Source organism: Schistocerca cancellata, chromosome 2 (assembly GCF_023864275.1).
Source record: "Schistocerca cancellata isolate TAMUIC-IGC-003103 chromosome 2, iqSchCanc2.1, whole genome shotgun sequence".
Lineage (NCBI taxonomy): Eukaryota > Metazoa > Arthropoda > Insecta > Orthoptera > Acrididae > Schistocerca > Schistocerca cancellata.
In genome coordinates this window covers 504,046,101-504,066,769 of record NC_064627.1, presented here as the reverse complement: position 1 = coordinate 504,066,769, position 20,669 = coordinate 504,046,101, and the positions used below count along the sequence as shown (strand labels likewise).

Genomic DNA, 20,669 nt, shown 5'->3' with positions numbered 1-20,669 from the left:
TGCATTACCCAGCTGAAATGTGGGGTTTCGTAGGGATCGAATGAAGGGTAGAGCTACGGGTCGTAACACATCCGAAATGTAACGTCCACTGTTCAAAGTGCCGTCATTGCGAACAAGAGGTGACCGAGACGTGTAACCAATGGCACCCCATACCATCAGCCGGCCGTGGTGGCCGAGGGGTTCTAGGCGCTTCAGTCCGGAACCGCGCTGCTGCTACGGTCGCAGGTTCGAATCCTGCCTCGGGCATGGATGTGTGTGATGTCCTTAGGTTAGTTAGGTTTAAGTAGCTCTAAGTCTAGGGGACTGATGACCTTAGCTGTTAAGTCCCATAGCGCTCACAGCCATTTGAACCATTTTGAACCCATACCATCACGCCGGGTCATACGCCAGTATGGCGATAAAGAATACACGCTTCCAATGTGCGTTCACTGCGAAGTCGCCAAACATGGATGCGACCATCATGATACTGTAAACAGATCCTGGATTCTTCCGAAAAAATGACGGTTTGCCATTCGTGCACCCAGGTTCGTCACTGACTACACCATCGCAGGCCCTCCTGTCTGTGATGCAGCGTCAAGGCTAACAGCAGCCATGGTCTCCGAGCTGATAGTCCATGCTGCTGCAAACGTCGTCGAGCTGACTGTTCGTGCAGATGGTTGTTGTCTTGCAAACGTCCCCATCTGTTGACTCAGGGATCGAGACGTGGCTACACGATCCGTTACAACCATGCGGATAAGATGCCTGTCATCTCGACTGCTTGTGATACGAGGCCGTTGGGATCCAGCACGGTGTTCCGTATTACCTTCCTGAAACCACGGATTCCATATTTTGCTAACAGTCATTGGATCTCGACCAACGCGAGCAGCAATGCCACGATACGATAAACCGCTACCGCGATAGGCTACAATCCGACCTTTATCAAAGTCGGAAAAGTGATGGTACGCATTTCTACTCCTTACACGAGGCATCACAACAACGTTTCTCCAGGCAACACCAGTCAACTGCTGTTTGTGTATGAGAAATCGGATGGAAACTTTCCTCATGTCAGCAAGTTGTAGGTGTCGCTACCCGCGCCAACCTTTTGTGAATGCTCTGAAAAGCTAATCGTTTGCATATCAGATCATCTTCTTCCTGTCGGTTAAATTTCACGTCTGTAGCATGTCAGCTTCGTGGTGTAGCTATTTTAATGGCCAGTAGTGTACATACGGATGGAGAACGAAATCGGACGTATGCTTCTAAGAGGAATCACCCCAGCATTTGCATTAAGTTATTTTAGAGAAGCCACGTAAAACTTAAATCTGGATTTTTCTAAATGGACAATGTCTGTGTAAATAATTGGGTGCTTATATGTTTCACTGGTCACATTCAGACACTGCACCTGCTCAGTATTCATCGTAAGGTTACTACCTTAACGTTTACGTCCCTAAAACTCAAAGGAATTTCTGCATCACGTCGCACACTTCTAATTTTGGAGAGCGAGGTATACTGTGCGTCACTATCACCAAATGAGTTAGTTTCAACTACCGGAAATCCCCTCATTCGACTAAAGACACTTGAGATTAGTTGTTTTCGTTATCGAACGGATGACTTTGTATATATTTATCAGATTTCTTTTATCGAGCGTGGATGTGGAATTTACAAAGGTCAGGCTACATGTGGTGCCCGAAGCTTTTGACTGTATAAAACCGCTACACATCGCGTCTTTGGCACTGGTGACCACAATGAAGTGCGCTTTAGTTGTCATTTTGTTTCTGGCTTCTGCCTTGGTGAGTATCAAGTAAAATGATCTCAGCCATTCTTAAGGTTGTAACAATAAGCTAATAGTAAGTGGATATTGTTTCATGGGCAGCATAATTTTACAGGAAATTGTTATCTCATAGTCCGCTGCTGTTATGGGTAGAGAGCACTGAGTTCGAAACTGAGTTATTTATCACTCAAATGCCAGTAACTCGAATACAGCCACTTACAGTAGATCCTAAAAGGAAGAGACACTTTATAGCTATTTTTTTAAATTACATTAATGTGAGCCGGCCGAAGTGGCCGTGTGGTTATAGGCGTTGCAGTCTGGAACCGCGAGACCACTAAGGTCGCAGGTTCGAATCCTGCCTCGGGCATGGATGTGTGTGATGTCCTTAGGTTAGTTAGGTTCAACTAGTTCTAAGTTCTAGGGGACTAATGACCTCAGAAGTTGAGTCCCATAATGCTCAGAGCCATTTGAACCATTTTGAACCATTAATGTGAAACTCTATGAAAATACGTACTAACAATATTATTGCACTCTGACCGTTACTACTACCGAACCATACCAGATGCAGTTCATACAGATTATTATCCTCGCTGCAATTTATTGTTCGATGTATAAAATTGTTAAGGCTTTGGTGGCCCTTGTTGACAAACTGCCTGTCGGCTCCTGTCTCACGTTCTTCAGCCGACGTTTGTCTGATGATTTTTCTGACGATTCGCCAGCGCCAGTGGCTGGCATTGTCAAAGCTTCCATTGCTGGTCGTGGATTGGAATCGAGCTCGCGGCCGCAGATTGTGTGTACCTTGCGTACCAACATTCAAGGGCTTTTCTGTGGTCATTTCTAGAGTGATTCTCCTCTTGCTACGGTTGTTCACTGCAGTACAGGAATACGGGATCCGTTCACTTTGAGGCTTTCTTTTTTCTTGTTGAAGCTATTCTCATGATTGAGTATTTTTATAGCTTCTCTGAACAAGGTGTGATAACTATTCTCTAAAACCAGAACTTCCATGTCAGCGAATTTTACTGTGTGGTCGGTCTCACACATCACCAATTGGGATATTTTGTGATCTCTCAAAGGCTTTTGATTGTGTTAATCATGAAATTCTTCTAGATAAGCTTAAGTATTGTGGTATGAGTGGGACAGTGCACAAATGGTTCAATTGATACTTAACTGTAAGACTGCAGAAGGCTGAAATTAACAGTACAGACAGTCTACAAAAACCAGCAGAGTCCTCTAACTGGGGAGTATCAAGAATGGTGTCCCACAGGGTTCAGTCTTGGGTCACTTATTGTTCTTAATATATATTAACGACTTGCCACTCTATATTCATGAAGATGCAAAGTTAGTTCTTTTTGCTGATGATACAAGTATAGTAATCACACACAAGAAGCAAGAATCAGCAGAGGAAATTGCAAATAATGTCTTTCAGAAAATTATTAAGAGGCTATCTGCAAATGGACTCTCACTAAATTTTGAGAAAACACAGTTTATTCAATTCTGTACAGCAAATGGCATAACGCCATTGATAAATATGGACTATGAACGGAAGTCTGTTGTTAAGGTAGAATACTCAAAATTTTTTGATGTGTGCATTGATGAGAAATTGAATTGGGAGAAACACATCGATGATCTGCTGAAACGGTTAGGTTCAGCTACTTATGCTATTAGGGTTATTGCACAAAAGCGTGTAATCAGAATAATAGCTGGAGCCCACCCAACATCATCTTGCAGACATTTATTTAAGGAAGTCGAGATATTCACAGTACCTTCGCAATATATATCTTCACTTACGAAATTTGTCATTAATAACCCATCCCATTTCAAAAATAACAGCGAAGTGCTTAGATACAACACTAGAAGAAAGAATGATCTTCACTATTCTGGATTAAATCTCCCTTTGGCACAGAAAGGGGTGAATTATGCTGCCACAAAAATCTTTGGTCATTTGCCAAATAGTATTAAAAGTCTGACAGATAGCTAACCAACATTTAAACCAACATTTAAAAGCAAATTAAAAGAATTTCTGAATGACAACTCCTTCTACTCATGTATGTTATGTATGAAGTAGTAACTGTAAAAAAAAACCAATTAATTAATTAACTAATCATTTTGTGTAAAGAAAACTTATGTTAAAATGACACGTTCCACATCATTACGAAATGTCGTATTCATGACCTATGGAACAAGGATTAATGTATGTGGTATGTATGTACGTATGTATGTATGTACGTGCTCTGCCACGGCCGATTTCTCCACCTGCTCCAACCTGAAATGCCGCTTATATTCTGTGTTGCATTCTAGTCATACATGGAACGGAGAAAAAAGAGTCGACTGACAGTGCCGGCTGAGAGACCTGCGGAGGTTGTTTAGCCACTTAATCGGGAAGTTGTTTCTTTCCACATAATATGTTGGAGTTATGTTTCGATTGTGTTAATTGCGGTGCCACGATTCTCTTGCATGAAGGTGCGAGAAGGGCTAGGGTGATGGCACATAGCCCACCATTCTCTAAATGCACAAAGGGGACCGTCAGATTTAATGTCCTCATTCGAGTGACGGATGAGCAGCGGTCACCATCAAGAATTCCATAGGGACTCATTTTACGTTAGGTTTCGAATTTAATCAATGAAAATGATGTAAAGTGGTGGTTATGAACTTTACGGCACCACTGGTGAAAAAACGGTGCTGAAAATTCACCTAGAATTCTGATCACCTGTTTCCCGCTCGAGCACTACCACAAAAGAATGCGTCAAAGACCTCATCTACGGAAGCGGCATCACGTACATAACTGTCACTAACTGCTTCTTACAGTTAACATGGAGGGGAAAGTGTTGTTCCTGTATGATACTGTACTTGGGAACACATGATGTTCCCTGGTCGGTGTTTCGATCAAGTGGCTGATTCTAGAATCACTTGATTGAATGCACACTAGAACCAGCAATAAGCAGTTTCCAGCATTTTCGACAGTTTTTGTTGTTGTGAGACATGAGGCTGTGTTTTGTGGAGAGTTTGTATTCTGAGTAGTACGCCTCTGAATGCTGTATAATATATGAAAGATATTTAGAAGTTGCTGTTAACTCGCCAGTGACAGACTTTTATCGAGAGCAAAACTCAGTATACTTTCAAAATTAGTTACATAACCTAACTTCCTGGTGGGTTGGAGACTCGAAAACTCGGGACCTTTGCGTTTCGAGAGCAAGTGCTTTACCGACTAAGCTACAGAACGGTGACTCAGGAGCAGTTCTCACGGTTTTATGTCCACCATAAGTGCTAGTATTGCAAGTTTTTCAGAAGTGCTTCTTTGATGTTTGGAAGTTGGGTACGAGGTACTGGCGGACGCAAAGCTGTGATGATAGGTCCTGAGTCTTGCTTTGGTAGCTCAGTCCTTACAGCACTTGCCCACGAAAGACCAAGGTTCAGAGTTCGGGTCTCGTGTGGTATATAGTTTTAATGTTCAATTGTGAGTGAGTCCTTAAGGGACCAAACTGCATAGGTCATCGGTCCCTAGACTTACACACTACACACTACTTAAACTAAAACTAACCTATGCTAAGAACAACACACACACACCCATGCCCGAGGGAGGACTCGAACCTCCGGCGGGAGGGGACGCGCAGTCAGTGGCATGGCGCCCCTCTAACAGCGCGGCCATAGTTTTAATCTGCCAGCAAGTTTCATATCGGTGCATACTCGGCTGCAGAGTGAAAATTTCATTCTAGTTACATAACGTGTGGACGGTTAAGCCATACTGCATCGGGAGTGTAACTTCTCCTACCTTGAAACGGAAGAACTTTTTCTCCTACTCTGTAACATGTGATATTTGCAGATGTCTTAACAGTTTTCCTGTCTTGAAAATGGATGTTTGTATGGATTCTATTTTAAAATGCTTTTAAATTGTAACTTATTTTTGATAATACTTCCTAATTTGATTCCAGGTATTCATTATTGGTGTGCAATCAAGAAATAATGTAATGAATACACCATGAGATGTAGAACTGACAAGCTTTTCTCGACTGCAACATTTTAAAATGATAATAGAGTATTTGCTCCTAGGTACATGAACATGTTGTACCTCGAAACGGTTTTTCGCGTTTGGAAACAGCCTACTCTTTCGGAGTAATTTTTAAATTTCAGAAACATTTTACAGCACACATAAAGCGAATCTTATCATTTAAAAATGGAAAAAATAAATGTATTTAACTTCTTTTATAAGGCTCGCTAGAGGCAAAAGTTTGAAAAGTGCTCCAAGTTACAAATCTCTCCCCTATTGTGTTACGATTTTTATTCGGTTTTGCATTGTACACCCTTAGAAGTTTCCTACTGAACACAATGTCGAAAGATAACTCTGTAAAGGGAGGACATGAATATCGGAGTACAATGATCAGCAACTGAATAAAAGGTAGCTGCTCGTTAGAGAGATAACGCTTGCCACACATTGTCTGCAATTAATCACCGTGATTTTAGATTATTTCGTACTAACAGTCCCCATATAAGCTAAGAAAGACATTATATCATACCATATTAACGCACACTATATTAACTAAGTTGTGTGGATGTTTTGCGCTCAGTTGCCTCTATGACAGACGATAAATTGAGTACAGTGTAGCTACTCATTTTCAATTCAGTGTTGGATGACTACAATCCATTCCATGCATGATCATTTATAGCGGTACTGTCCGTACCAGTACCATGCGTAATCTAACTTCAAGTGAGAACAATGTTGCCACAGAAACAGTGCCAATGGCACCGAAGTCACTGAAACGTGGATTGACGAGCGTGGTATATTTGCAATTTTACCAGTGGCATGGTGATCGCCTATCAGCGAACATATAAGGTACTGGACCGCTATTGCCATAAAAGTCAAGGATCACTTGTTAGTATCCTAGCAGAGGAAATAAATGCAGGGGTCGAAATTAAACGTCCACAGTCGATCCTGATAGTTAAGATATGCAAGATTCTGCTGCTGATTATGTTCACGTGTGGCAGCCTTGCTGACAATTGTATATTCATCAATATATCACTTCAGCAGACTGGACGCAACAATATTTCCCTTTGCCAGAACATTACTTGATATCCTTACTATTAAACACACTATGAAACATAAGGATTAAAAAAACAAAAAATACTTCATGACATCGATGTTATTGTAACAGCAGCTTGAATCGTCATAGACAGTTGAGTAACGTAACTGGGTCGTTGTGTAGAAATTTACTACGTAAACGACATCAAAGCTTGTTTTACGCCACACATCGTAAAGGAGGATGACAAATACACTCCTGGAAATTGAAATAAGAACACCGTGAATTCATTGTCCCAGGAAGGGGAAACTTTATTGACACATTCCTGGGGTCAGATAAATCACATGATCACACTGACAGAACCACAGGCACATAGACACAGGCAACAGAGCATGCACAATGTCGGCACTAGTACAGTGTATATCCACCTTTCGCAGCAATGCAGGCTGCTATTCTCCCATGGAGACGATCGTAGAGATGCTGGATGTAGTCCTGTGGAACGGCTTGCCATGCCATTTCCACCTGGCGCCTCAGTTGGACCAGCGTTCGTGCTGGACGTGCAGACCGCGTGAGACGACGCTTCATCCAGTCCCAAACATGCTCAATGGGGGACAGATCCGGAGATCTTGCTGGCCAGGGTAGTTGACTTTCACCTTCTAGAGCACGTTGGGTGGCACGGGATACATGCGGACGTGCATTGTCCTGTTGGAACAGCAAGTTCCCTTGCCGGTCTAGGAATGGTAGAACGATGGGTTCGATGACGGTTTGGATGTACCGTGCACTATTCAGTGTCCCCTCGACGATCACCAGTGGTGTACGGCCAGTGTAGGAGATCGCTCCCCACACCATGATGCCGGGTGTTGGCCCTGTGTGCCTCGGTCGTATGCAGTCCTGATTGTGGCGCTCACCTGCACGGCGCCAAACACGCATACGACCATCATTGGCACCAAGGCAGAAGCGACTCTCATCGCTGAAGACGACACGTCTCCATTCGTCCCTCCATTCACGCCTGTCGCGACACCACTGGAGGCGGGCTGCACGATGTTGGGGCGTGAGCGGAAGACGGCCTAACGGTGTGCGGGACCGTAGCCCAGCTTCATGGAGACGGTTGCGAATGGTCCTCGCCGATACCCCAGGAGCAACAGTGTCCCTAATTTGCTGGGAAGTGGCGGTGCGGTCCCCTACGGCACTGCGTAGGATCCTACGGTCTTGGCGTGCATCCGTGCGTCGCTGCGGTCCGGTCCCAGGTCGACGGGCACGTGCACCTTCCGCCGACCACTGGCGACAACATCGATGTACTGTGGAGACCTCACGCCCACGTGTTGAGCAATTCGGCGGTACGTCCACCCGGCCTCCCGCATGCCCACTATACGCCCTCGCTCAAAGTCCGTCAACTGCACATACGGTTCACGTCCACGCTGTCGCGGCATGCTACCAGTGTTAAAGACGGCGATGGAGCTCCGTATGCCACGGCAAACTGGCTGACACTGACGGCGGCGGTGCACAAATACTGCGCAGCTAGCGCCATTCGACGGCCAACACCGCGGTTCCTGGTGTGTCCGCTGTGCCGTGCGTGTGATCATTGCTTGTACAGCCCTCTCGCAGTGTCCGGAGCAAGTATGGTGGGTCTGACACACCGGTGTCAATGTGTTCTTTTTTCCATTTCCAGGAGTGTATATGAGGAACCGTCCTTCCGAACCCAAGTTCAACACGGTAATTACTTCGTCGCTATCGTGAGAAGATGTGCTCGTTTTGAGCTGTACTCTAATGTGGTGGACGTCAGTCCGATGGTTAGGCGGCCCCTTGTGGCCGAGCGGTTCTAGGCGCTTCAGTCCGGAACCACGCTGCTGCTACGGTCGCAGGTTCGAATCCTGCCTCGGGCATGGATGTGTGTGATGTCCTTAGGTTAGTTAGGTTTAAGTAGTTCTAGTCTAGGGGACCGATGATCCCAGATGTTAAGTCCCATAGTGCTTAGAGCCAAATGGTTACAAATCGAGGTGCTTTACCAATTTTTCTGGGCCATATTAAATTACTAGCAATGCTGTAACCTGGCCACTATCACAGGTGCTTGCTTTCAGATCGGCCATCAACAAAGTACAAACGATGAACAGTACGTAAGCTACTTAATAGCGGCATCCCTTAATATTTAGTGGTACAAATCAACTTCCGAACAAACTGACGGCGTTAGAATGCAATACATAACGAATATTGATATCAGTAGTCTCCAAGATTTCACTATCCACGTCTTTTTTTTTCTTTTGCATACCAGAAGAGGCTAAGAAACACTGGTTTTGCAACGACAGAGCGGGTTTAAGTGGAAGCGTAGACGAGAAAATCCTGACAGTGGTGTTCTTTATGAAACACTGTTTGCCCCTAACCGTTCTCAAAGATCTGCTGACCATCTCCTACAACCCTTTGGTACACTCACTTTTTCTTTCACTAGCTGCTCATTTTTTATGACGCACCGTCGAACTTCTTATGGTGCGTCGTATGTTATCACTTCGCCGCTGTGACTGGGTCCGGGGTCCGGAGTGACTGAAAGTAACACCACACCGGCTCCCGTCCCCACTCACACCGTTGCCCGTGTCCCGCCACGTGGAGGCGGGCTCTATTTGTTTACATCCATTTGATATATTTTTTGTGCAGCATTAGAAAAAACTTATAACTAATACAAAATCGAGCGAGATATTAATAAACAAAACGAAATTAAATATTTAGAAAGAAGGAAGGAAGAGAACTGAATAGGGAAGAGATATGTATAATATTGCCCGTCACCTGGTTGTGGGTGGCGGCCCGGGTCTTGGAATGACCCTCAAGACGCTGGCCATTGCTCATCATGCCTTTAACATCTACCATCCTAAAAACTAACTTAACTAGAAGAGATTAGGGTATGTTAAAGCTAGAAACTAACACTAAAACCTCCATGTCCAGCCTGATAAACGTTTTACGAATTACAATAGACAGGTAACTGATTTTGTGCTTTGCTCAAAGTTGCTAATGAAAGGGTACTTATGGTAAAAGTAATGAAGGTAATGACGCTAACGGTTTGTGTTGAGCCTACAATGCTCCTAGTAGAGTACATCAGGCGCAAGCACCTCCCGGCCCCGCCGACAACACGACCTGAACGTTGGTTTTCCCCGATCTACCATAGGTATCCGTCGGGTTGGGCTCAAAAGAGAGGAACCACAATTAAGATCCTTCCATCCAGGCCGTGCGCCGCCTCTTACCAGGAGGCGTAGGTCCCTTGAAGAGGTGCCTAACTTTAAGCTTCAGATCAGAAGTTATTAGTGTAGTGGAGGTTGAGGTATAGGCTGTGTAGGTTGGTTGTACAAACAATTCATGCTGAGCCAATGAGACTTATAATGATACGTGGTGTGGCAGTTAGCACCTTCCGGTCCCGCCAGCAACACAGCCTGAACGGTGGTTGTGTTGCTGGCGGGGCCTTTGGTACACCAGATTTCTGGAAGCAGCGGCCATGCAATAGTTAAATCACATCTGGGGACAAGACGGTCCCCTGCCTGGTTACGTATGTCCTGTGCTGAGCACTGACTTGTCTTCCAGGCAGCGGACCTGCGGCGGTCCGGCAGGCTTCGCACCCTGCCCCGCCTCAGGAAGCTGCCGCGTGCGCCGCCTTCTCCCCCTGCAGCCAGGAGGATCCCTGGTAAGTGTATCAGAGAACACAAATCAGTGAATATATCTTTACAAATAATGTGATAAGTCGGGCAACCACCGTTAAAGAATTTGTGCATAATGTGACGGACAATCAAAGAATTTAAAATCAAAGATGATAAAACAGTCTATATTAAACTGAGTGAAAGTCCAAATCCGCATTACCTGTTTACTGTGTGTTTCCCTGTATGACGACCGGTTTCGTACCGTGGAGGCGTAACTTCAGGTCAACTCTGACTATAGAATGAAACGTCATAAGTAAAAGCGTTATTAATCAACATAACCTACCGAACAAAGTCGACAGTAAAGCGATGTACTCACAAAACTAATACCTCATGTGCTACGACTTCCAAGGTGCAAGTTCATATAAAAACATGTCGCTCCTTGATTGAACCATGGATGAACCGGCAGATGGGCATCCGATCCGGACCGTGGATAATGAGTAAAACATCTGCAAAACTCTGTCAAAAGACGAACCTGGACAGCACATGACCATCAACATCTGATAGAATAAAACCATGGTCGAAATCCTTTGGAGAAACAAAGAATTAAAAGACAAACAATCCTTGGGAGTTGTCAACGTATTAAAATGTATTAGCAGACGTCAAATAGAACTGCACGCTTGCCAATATATTTTAGTACGTTGACTACTCCTAAGGATTCTTTCGACCAGTGAGAAATCATTTATGGGCTGCCCCAAGGCTCTATGCAAGGTCCTCTATTGTTTCTCATATATGAAAATGACCACCTGTCTAATTACAGGGAGAAATAATAAATGACACCACTATTGTAATTAATACAAACATAACCCCCCCCCAGCAACAAAAGAAATGATAAGTAATTATCCTGACAGTAGTACTAAGTGGTTTTCTGCGAATGATCTCCCTTTCAATTTCAGAAAAACACAACATACTCAGTTTTGCACATCTAGAGGTAATGCAGCGATGATAAGTATAACGCGTGGTCAGTAATTAATAACTACCGAGGAAACTTCAAATTTTTTTCGTCTCCATACGAGGGATTAGAATTTAAACGGGAAACACACAATTTGGAACTCCTAAAACATCTTAGTTCATTCACGTTTGTACTTCGAACCATTGCAATTCCTGAAGAGGAGACACTTCAGTATATTGATACACTTCGCATATTTTCAATAACGTCTTAAGGAATAATGTCCTGTGGTAACATATATTTAAGAAAAAAGACTTCATTGCTCAAAAACGTGCTTTAAAAATAATAAAAATGATACATGATGCTTTTTCGCAATGTCATAGTCTACTGTTGAGGGTCGGTGAACTCAGAGGCTACTCTAAACTCTAAGAATAATACTGCATACAGAGAGCTGTTTCGCATCGTCATGTCTGTTAGAAAGGCTGGTCATCTCCACCGTCTCTGCTACTCTCCGTTAAAGTTCAAATACGTCATCGCGGCTCAGACGATAACCATGCTCGGCCATAACATGTACCCAGTTACATACTGTACCTCGAAGTTGAAGTGAGGTCATTCCATTATTGATACACTTTGTATTGTTATACAACAACAAACTACGAAGGATGATAAAACTAAAAAGTTAGTTTTTCAAACAGTGGATCAGTGACCAAAAAAGTTAGAACTTGCAAAGCGAAGTTTAGGTTCAATGTTAAAAAAAAAAGTTATGCCTCACCCTGACTTCAACTACAAACGTGAACTACAAATGTGACTCAAGAAATTTCACAAACATTTAGGTTCTAGTCATAGGTGGTGGTAGTATCGGGGGCGTATACTTCTGTTTCTTCTCCCTTCATATTTATAAAAAGTCAGACAGTCTTTAAATTACAGTCATTCTAAGTCAAATTATAAAACACGATTTAAACGAGTCTAGTCTCAAATTCGTAAATTTTGTTCTTAAATGGCTACACTTAGTCCATCTGGAGTTCATCTGAACTTGACAACAAGTATTCCTTGAATCTGCTACACAATAATATCTTACACAACAGCCGCATGAACTTAACCATGAAGTACATTATCCATTAACATGATGTTCCAGTTATAAAATGCTTGCTTTTATTAATACGCGTGTTCTATGAAAAGAGAACTTTCAGATTTTTCGTCTTGTGTAGATTGGCGCTGTATAACAAACGCCTGTCGCTAGTCACGTTCCTTTAATCTTTGCTGCCGATAACTGATGACAGCAGTAGACGGAGCAATGTTATAAACAAAGACATTTATTAAGCGAACTAGCCGGTTTCATCCACGAAATATTCACAATAATTGTGGACACACACAGGACACTTCATTAATAAGTTCGACTGCTTGTCTAGCACATTGTTTTAATATGCTAGAAAAGTTCACAACGGCTGCAGACGGCACGATTCCCTCTCCGATGGCTTTCTTCCCGCAGCGTCCGCAGAAGACCGCATCGTGCAAGGGTCGCTGGCGGCGGAGGGCCAGTTCCCGTACCAGGCGGGCCTCATGATCGACACCTCCGGCTTCTGCGGCGGCTCCCTCATCTCCACCACCGCCGTCCTCACCGCTGCGCACTGCGTCGAAGTGTCAGTATACAAGTATTGCAGCAATAATGGTTTGCTGAGTATAGTTGGTTGGTTGGTTTGGGGAAGGAGACCAGACAGCGTGGTCATCGGTCTCATCGGATTAGGGAAGGATTGGGAAGGAAGTCGGCCGTGCCCTTTCAGAGGAACCATCCCGGCATTTGCCTGGAGTGATTTAGGGAAATCACGGAAAACCTAAATCAGGATGGCCGGACGCGGGATTGAACCGTCGTCCTCCCGAATGCGAGTCCAGTGTCTAACCACTGCGCGATGCTGAGTATGTAAAAGAAATTAATATAGTTACCAAAGTACGGAGTAAATAATAGTATTCCCCGATTGCACTTATTCAACAATAGCCTCAAAAATTTCTTACCTTTCAGATAGTTTTCTTTTCAAAATTAGCAAATATTTAGGTAATATTTCCCTTAAGAGACCACATACCTTACGAGATAGTGCTGAGGTTTCTGTTATTGGACTAATAAACTGAGGAAGCTGGGATTTAAAGAATATGCCGGTATGTTTCCTTCTATAGTGTGAGCAAAATAATACTGGCTTGGAAAGTGTTTACAATGAGACTAACTCTTGCTTCAACTCTTTTACGGGATAGCTATGGTTTCTATTCGCCACAAAGTCCGTTTCGCGTCATTTAGCCACCACCTTTTGCGAGGTAGACGTCATTGTTTTACGTAGACAGTTCCTCACAAGGTTTCCACCAACTGCTCTCCGCACAACACTCGACAATAAACAAGTACTACTTTATCGAAGGCATCATTTTGTGTTGCACTCAACTGGTCGCTAAATACGTCTGCTCCTCTCACTCACTTACTCAATGTCACACCGAGATTCTTAGGACAGAGCATTTGGGAGAATCGTATTAACAATAGAAAATTCCGTGTGAGCCTTTACGGACCAGTTTTATTTTGCACACTCTGTACAAGCCCTGCATCAGTTTCCTATCTCACCATTACGAGTTATTCCAGTGCCAACACAACTTTAGATGCTATGTCACTCAGATTAACTGAGCGTTGTAGAGAAATGGGCATTTCAGAATCATCTCCTTGCGAGATTTCGACTGTTATTGAGGCTCTGTTTGGTCGGTTCCTCTCTCCGACATGTAAATGCGTCCGAGGTTCCTTGATGAACTGCAGTCGGAATGATGCAATGGATATGTCCCCAAAGAAGCGCTACAAAAGTCAGTACTGCAGCATGATAGGCAGCCAATTTGACAATCTAAACCACCGTTTTGTACACATAATTTGTTGTCAGACACGCATTTCGGATTTAAAAAAAATGATACGTGTAAATGAAAATATCGGATTCCCGGCTATCGTATGGACCCAGCAGTAGCTCTAGACGCCTGATAGGGCGCCGCAGACGTATATACCGAGTTAAAAGTAATCGGAGCGTTTGGAACAATGCCAGTGGAAGCTTTAATATCTTGCGAAAAAAAAAATGCTTCAAATGGCTCTGAGCACTATGGGACTTAACATCTCAGGTCATCAGTCCCCTAGAACTTAGAACTACTTAAACCTAACTAACCTAAGTACATCACACACATCCATGTCCGAGGCAGGATTCGAACCTGCGACCGTAGCAGTCCCGCGGTTCCGGACTGCAGCGCTTAGAACCGCTCGGCCACCGCAACCGGCTCTTGCGAATACATGATCTTTTTCATCACGATGATAAACGTCCTACGGGTCACAGGCCTGAACGAGTCTGTTTTCTCGCACTCTTTCTATCTTCCGGAGCCACGCTGCATAGTGTCTGATTAGAGATGCTGACGTTAAACATGCCTAATCCGCCGCCCGCGCCTTGTTGCAGCGGTTCGTTCTTCACGGTGCTACTCGGGGGCTTGGAGCGACTGCCCACGTCTGGAGACAACACCCAGTCGTTCTACACCTATGACGCCGTCATGAACGACGCCTACTACACTACAGACGACGGCGCCGCCTTCAACGACGTCGGCCTCATCTTGTGGTCAGATCCCATCACCATCACCGGTGAGTGTCTTCAGTGAAATATCGTCTATGTTTGCGAGAAGCGATTCAGATATACTTACATACTTCTGTTCCAAGTATGGATACGGCTTCCAAGTCCCGATTTTACGTAGCACTATCTGTGGAGTTAGCGTATAGATACGTGGAACGAAAGCTTAGAAATTTTATTTCAGGCAAGCGTTGTCTTCACAGTCATGTGGTTATGGTACACAGTGAGGATCGCCTGTAAGCCCCCTGAAGATTTTGAATGCCATCGCATTGTTAGTACAGATTGGTCCCGTTGAAAGTATAACCGACTTTGTACACCCGAATCCCATCGGCAATGAACGCGGCTTAAAACTTTAAAGAGATAAGAACAAGGGTTGTTTAGTTGTTTGCGACAAGTGTCACACAGCTAGGAAGACCTGAAGAGACACCGTTATTTTTCAAGCTTTTTTACTGAGTACACTGCACCGCAAATTGTTCCGTCTGCGGAACAGCTGTCTGCTCCATTACGTGAAGATATATCGGCATTTGGAAAAGAAGACAGAAGAGAGGCCTCCAGTCCTGCTAACTTCTGACTACAGGAAACCTTCTACTTTAATAGATCTGCGCTTGAGTTTCCCATCAAGTGACTGTGTATCTGCTGCAAATACGGTACTAACTGAAGAAGTGTATAGTATGTGTTTGTTGTTAGATGAAGGAATAAAATACCTATACCAAAGTCGATTACAGCACTATATGGTTGGGATTCCAACAACTGATATTAACAAAGAATGATAAAATATAACTGCAGCAGCAGAGACATCAACAAACGGAGCACTCTGAAGAAATGGAAATGGAGGGGCAAAGTTGGGTTATAAAGGTGGAATGCAGACGTTTCAGAAGATGTCAAGCTAATACGAGTAGCTTACATAAAAATGATACGTAATTGGAAGCACTAAACTGAAAAGGAGTGTAAAAGGTGGAGCAGTGATGTTAAGTCTGTAACATGGAAACTGTAGCAGGAATCTTGGTATATATTAACAAATTCAATAGAAGACAATAGTCGACTTAAAAATTTATGAAATATTTTAATGACAATGAAAGAGAAACGTAAATTATAAATGTAACTGAAGATGACTCATGGACACAGCATTATAAAGCATTATGGCATAATGAACGCCATAGAGAGAGTCAAGAAGACCAAAGCATAGATACGGGAGCTGCGGGAATACCTCCTGTAAAGCCCTAGGATGAGATAAAATGAATTTGGAACTCTTCAGAAATTGTCAGATGATTCGTAAATTTAGGTAGTTGCATTTATTTACCCATTGTTAGAAAGAAAAATCACACCGGAAGAATGAAGAAAATATGAGGAACTCTCGCTTTTTAGGAAAAGTGATAGAAGTTCTTCTAATAACTGACGTGGAATAAGTTTGATACATGTTGGCTATAAAATATATGCAAAAATATTAATCAGTAGGCTTACTGTTGTTACACAGTCTGTTTACTGGAAGAAAAGGATTTAGAAAAGGGCTATCTGGAACTGCTATTACAGGGTGTTTCAAAAATGACCGGTATATTTGAAACGGCAATAAAAACTAAACGAGCAGCGATAGAAATACACCGTTTGTTGCAATATGCTTGCGACAACAGTACATTTTCAGGCGGACAAACTTTCGAAATGACAGTAGTTACAATTTTCAACAACAGATGGCGCTGCAAGTGATGTTAACGATATAGAAGACAACGCAGTCTGTGGGTGCGCCATTCTGTACGTCGTATTTCTGCTGTAAGCGTGTGCTGTTCACAACGTGCAAGTGTGCTGTAGACAACATGGTTTATTCCTTAGAACAGAGGATTTTTCTGGTGTTGGAATTCCACCGCCTAGAATACAGTGTTGTTGCAACAAGACGAAGTTTTCAACGGAGCTTTAATGTAACCAAAGGACCGAAAAGCGATACAATAAAGGATCTGTTTGAAAAATTTCAACGGGCTGGGAACGTGACGGATGAGCGTGCTGGAAAGGTAGGGCGACCGCGTACGGCAACCACAGAGGGCAATGCGCAGCTAGTGCAGCAGGTGATCCAACAGCGGCCTCGGGTTTCCGTTCGCCGTGTTGCAGCTGCGGTCCAAATGACGCCAACGTCCACGTATCGTCTCATGCGCCAGAGTTTACACCTCTATCCATACAAAATTCAAACACGGCAACCCCTCAGCGCCGCCACCATTGCTGCACGAGAGACATTCGCTAAGGATATAGTGCACAGGATTGATGACGGCGATATGCATGTGGGCAGCATTTGGTTTACTGACGAAGCTTATTTTTACCTGGACGGCTTCGTCAATAAACAGAACTGGCGCATATGGGGAACCGAAAAGCCCCATGTTGCAGTCCCATCGTCCCTGCATCCTCAAAAAGTACTGGTCTGGGCCGCCATTTCTTCCAAAGGAATCATTGGCCCATTTTTCAGATCCAAAACGATTACTGCATCTCGCTATCTGGACATTCTTCGTGAATTTGTGGCGGTACAAACTGCCTTAGACGACACTGCGAACACCTCGTGGTTTATGCAAGATGGTGCCCGGCCACATCGCACGGCCGACGTCTTTAATTTCCTGAATGAATATTTCGATGATCGTGTGATTGCTTTGGGCTATCCGAAACATACAGGAGGCGGCGTGGATTGGCCTCCCTATTCGCCAGACATGAACCCCTGTGACTTCTTTCTGTGGGGACACTTGAAAGACCAGGTGTACCCCCAGAATCCAGAAACAATTGAACAGCTGAAGCAGTACATCTCATCTGCATGTGAAGCCATTCCGCCAGACACGTTGTCAAAGGTTTCGGGTAATTTCATTCAGAGACTACGCCATATTATTTCTACGCATGGTGGATATGTGGAAAATATCGTACTATAGAGTTTCCCAGACCGCAGCGCCATCTGTTGTTGAAAATTGTAACTACTGTAATTTCGAAAGTTTGTCTGCCTGAAAATGTACTGTTGTTCCAAGCATATTGCAACAAACGGTGTATTTCTATCGCTGCTCGTTTAGTTTTTATTGCCGTTTCAAATATACCGGTCATTTTTGAAACACGCTGTATATTCATCTCAGTTATTGGAGAAGACAATTTAACTTAAAAGCTACAGTGCCTTCGAAATTACATAAAGGCTCTTGATATGGTAGAAAGGGGTTAGCTATCGAACATAATGAAAAAGAGTGGCTACCGCAAAAACTTGAGTCGGAATACCCAAAACGTGTGCAAAGAGTAAATCTGCCTCTAGAACTAAGCCACCTCCGAAAAGTCTTCCGGAAAAATGGCAGTAATCACCGCCGGGTATCGAAGGTTATTTCACGTGAGACGCGCAGGAAAAAGACTATCGAAGAACAGAGCGGGAAACTTTTACCTTTCTGTGACACAGTGTCGGCAAAGATCAGCCGGCTCCCGAAGAGTTCATGCCCCCAGAAAGGCTACGACCCCTCATGAGGCCTGTGAAGGACGGTCTAGGGCTCAGAACGCCTGAAGTGGACGAGTTGCCATATCAGGATAGTGGCTGCTGCTACGTCGGCCAAACAGTTAGCAACGGCAGACGGAACACGAGAGGTGCTTACGCATACGCTATCCGGAAAAATAAGCTGTGGCAGAACACGCTTTAGATAACTAACAGGGAATTCTAGTCCTTTAAAAAAAGAAGCTGCAGAAATAAAAATTTCTGAAAACACCATCAATAAAGACAGTGTTTTTCAGCTCAGCACAGCCTGGGATGCGGCCATCGCGATGTTGAAACGGACGCAACGGACGCGGAACGAAAATGTTATGATATTTGACGAGGAAGAGAGCACCAGTGACGTCACAGTCAGCGGTACGGCTATGTAGCGGCGAGGCCGCGGCGATGCGGCGGTCATTTACCACCCGACCATGGCCGAGGTGAGCACGGTCGAAAGCTCGTGGGATTTTAACCACCCAACGAGGCTGGAAGCCCGAGAAGATTTTGTTAATTCATACAGCCGCGAGACCATGCATTCATACAAAACAAAATGTATTTGATATCTGAGACATAAATTAACAGAAGATATTCTGATTAATGAAGTTTGTGGCCTCTCTCTAACGCTATTCAAAAATACATACATACGAAATAATTAGAAACAGAAAGGAACATATGCTTCCCGGATTAAAATTCAATATAAATACAGCACTTTTTTTCAAATCAGCATTTCATTCAAGCTTCAGAAATCATTACATATCATGCTAAGTATCATTTGTAAAAGCTATAGTTTTCAAATATGTATGACACAAACAAGAAGGGGATCCAATGAAGCTAAGATGATAACTGACGATCAACCAATAGAAAGAGTTTCAAGCTTCACTTACCCAGGTTGTAATTAATTCATTGACGATGATGACGAAGTGAGAAAAAAACTTCATCGACTTCAATAAATGTATGTAACAATTCGGCAAACATTTAAGCGTAAGGTGAGAGAAGAGATTCAAATTTTATAACCACGGCTGCGCCAACACTGATGTGTGGAAGAGAGACATATATGAATAAAAAAATTGTCGAAAGAAAATACAGTCATCTGAAATGCGATTTCTCACATCAGTGAAAAGATCTGTATCGCTAAACAACCAACGGGGAGCACGGTAGCTCAGTGCCAGTTGCAGGTTGCCTGTGTAACAGTTCCCAGAACCAACTAAAATTTTATTTACACTATTTCATGTAATTATTACTATAATATAAAAGTCTAAAATGCTGTCATAAACTACTATAGGTATAATCTTATGTTAAAGGTTTAACACAATAAGATAAATCTTACAGGTACAAACTCTCTGTATGCTTTCAGGCGACGTAACTCAGGGCTAGCAAATACTTCGACTTCACTCTCCCAAGTACTTGAGAATGACAGCGTATAGTGACTACCAGTCTTTACTAAGCGTTTTCTCGCTGGCACCCGCCACAAAACTAAAGGATAAAAGTTTTTCACTTACTACATTTTCGCTGTTCATGCAGTCAGACTTCAGAATCACGGAATGACGTTTTAATTTATGACTTCTTTACTAGTAAATCTATTCCAAACATATTTTGCAGCCAGTTCTATACATACCGGCAACGGCCTTGCCACAGTGGATACACCGGTTCCCATGAGATCACCGAAGTTAACCGCTGTTGAGTGTGGCCGGAACTTGGATGGGTGACCATCCAGCCACCATGCGCTGTTGCCATTTTTCGGGGTGCACTCAGCCTCGTGATGCCAATTGAGGAGTTACTTGAGCGAATACTAGCGGCTTCGGTCAAGATTACCATGATAACGACCGGGAGAGCGGTGTGCTGACCCCACGCCCCTCCTATCTGCATCCTCCTCGGAGGATGACACGGCGGTCGGATGGTCCCGGTAGGCCACTCGTGGCCTGAAGACGGAGTGCTTTCTATACATACCACATAGTTGGTCTGTGAAATTATATCACTGCACGACACGTAATTCAGCAGAGATTATGACGCCGTATGCATTGAAAGGCGTGAAAATTAGCTTTTCCTTAAAACGGAACGCAAATTACCCAGGCTATACTAATTCAGTGTTTGATAATGAGAGCACCTAGCTCTTTCTAACGACGTTTAAATTTCAAAAATTTTTCTAAACTTTTTCTTACCTACTTAAGGTCAAATATTTAACATACACTGAGGTGACAAAAGTCATGAGATTTCTTCTAACATCGTGTCCGGCCTCCTTTTGCCCAGCACAGTGCAACAACTAG

The 20,669-nt window shown here is 43.6% G+C and overlaps 1 protein-coding gene across 1 annotated transcript in view; it reads left to right on the top strand.

Moving 5' to 3' along the window:
• The first annotated feature begins 1,721 nt into the window (after positions 1-1,721).
• Positions 1,722-20,669, top strand: part of LOC126155771 (brachyurin-like) — a 35,237-nt gene continuing 16,289 nt past the window's right edge. The window contains exons 1-4 of the mRNA XM_049916251.1: positions 1,722-1,766; positions 10,321-10,420; positions 12,809-12,959; positions 14,778-14,956. Coding sequence (XP_049772208.1) covers positions 1,722-1,766; positions 10,321-10,420; positions 12,809-12,959; positions 14,778-14,956 — 475 coding nt within the window. The remainder of the gene's footprint in view (positions 1,767-10,320; positions 10,421-12,808; positions 12,960-14,777; positions 14,957-20,669) is intronic.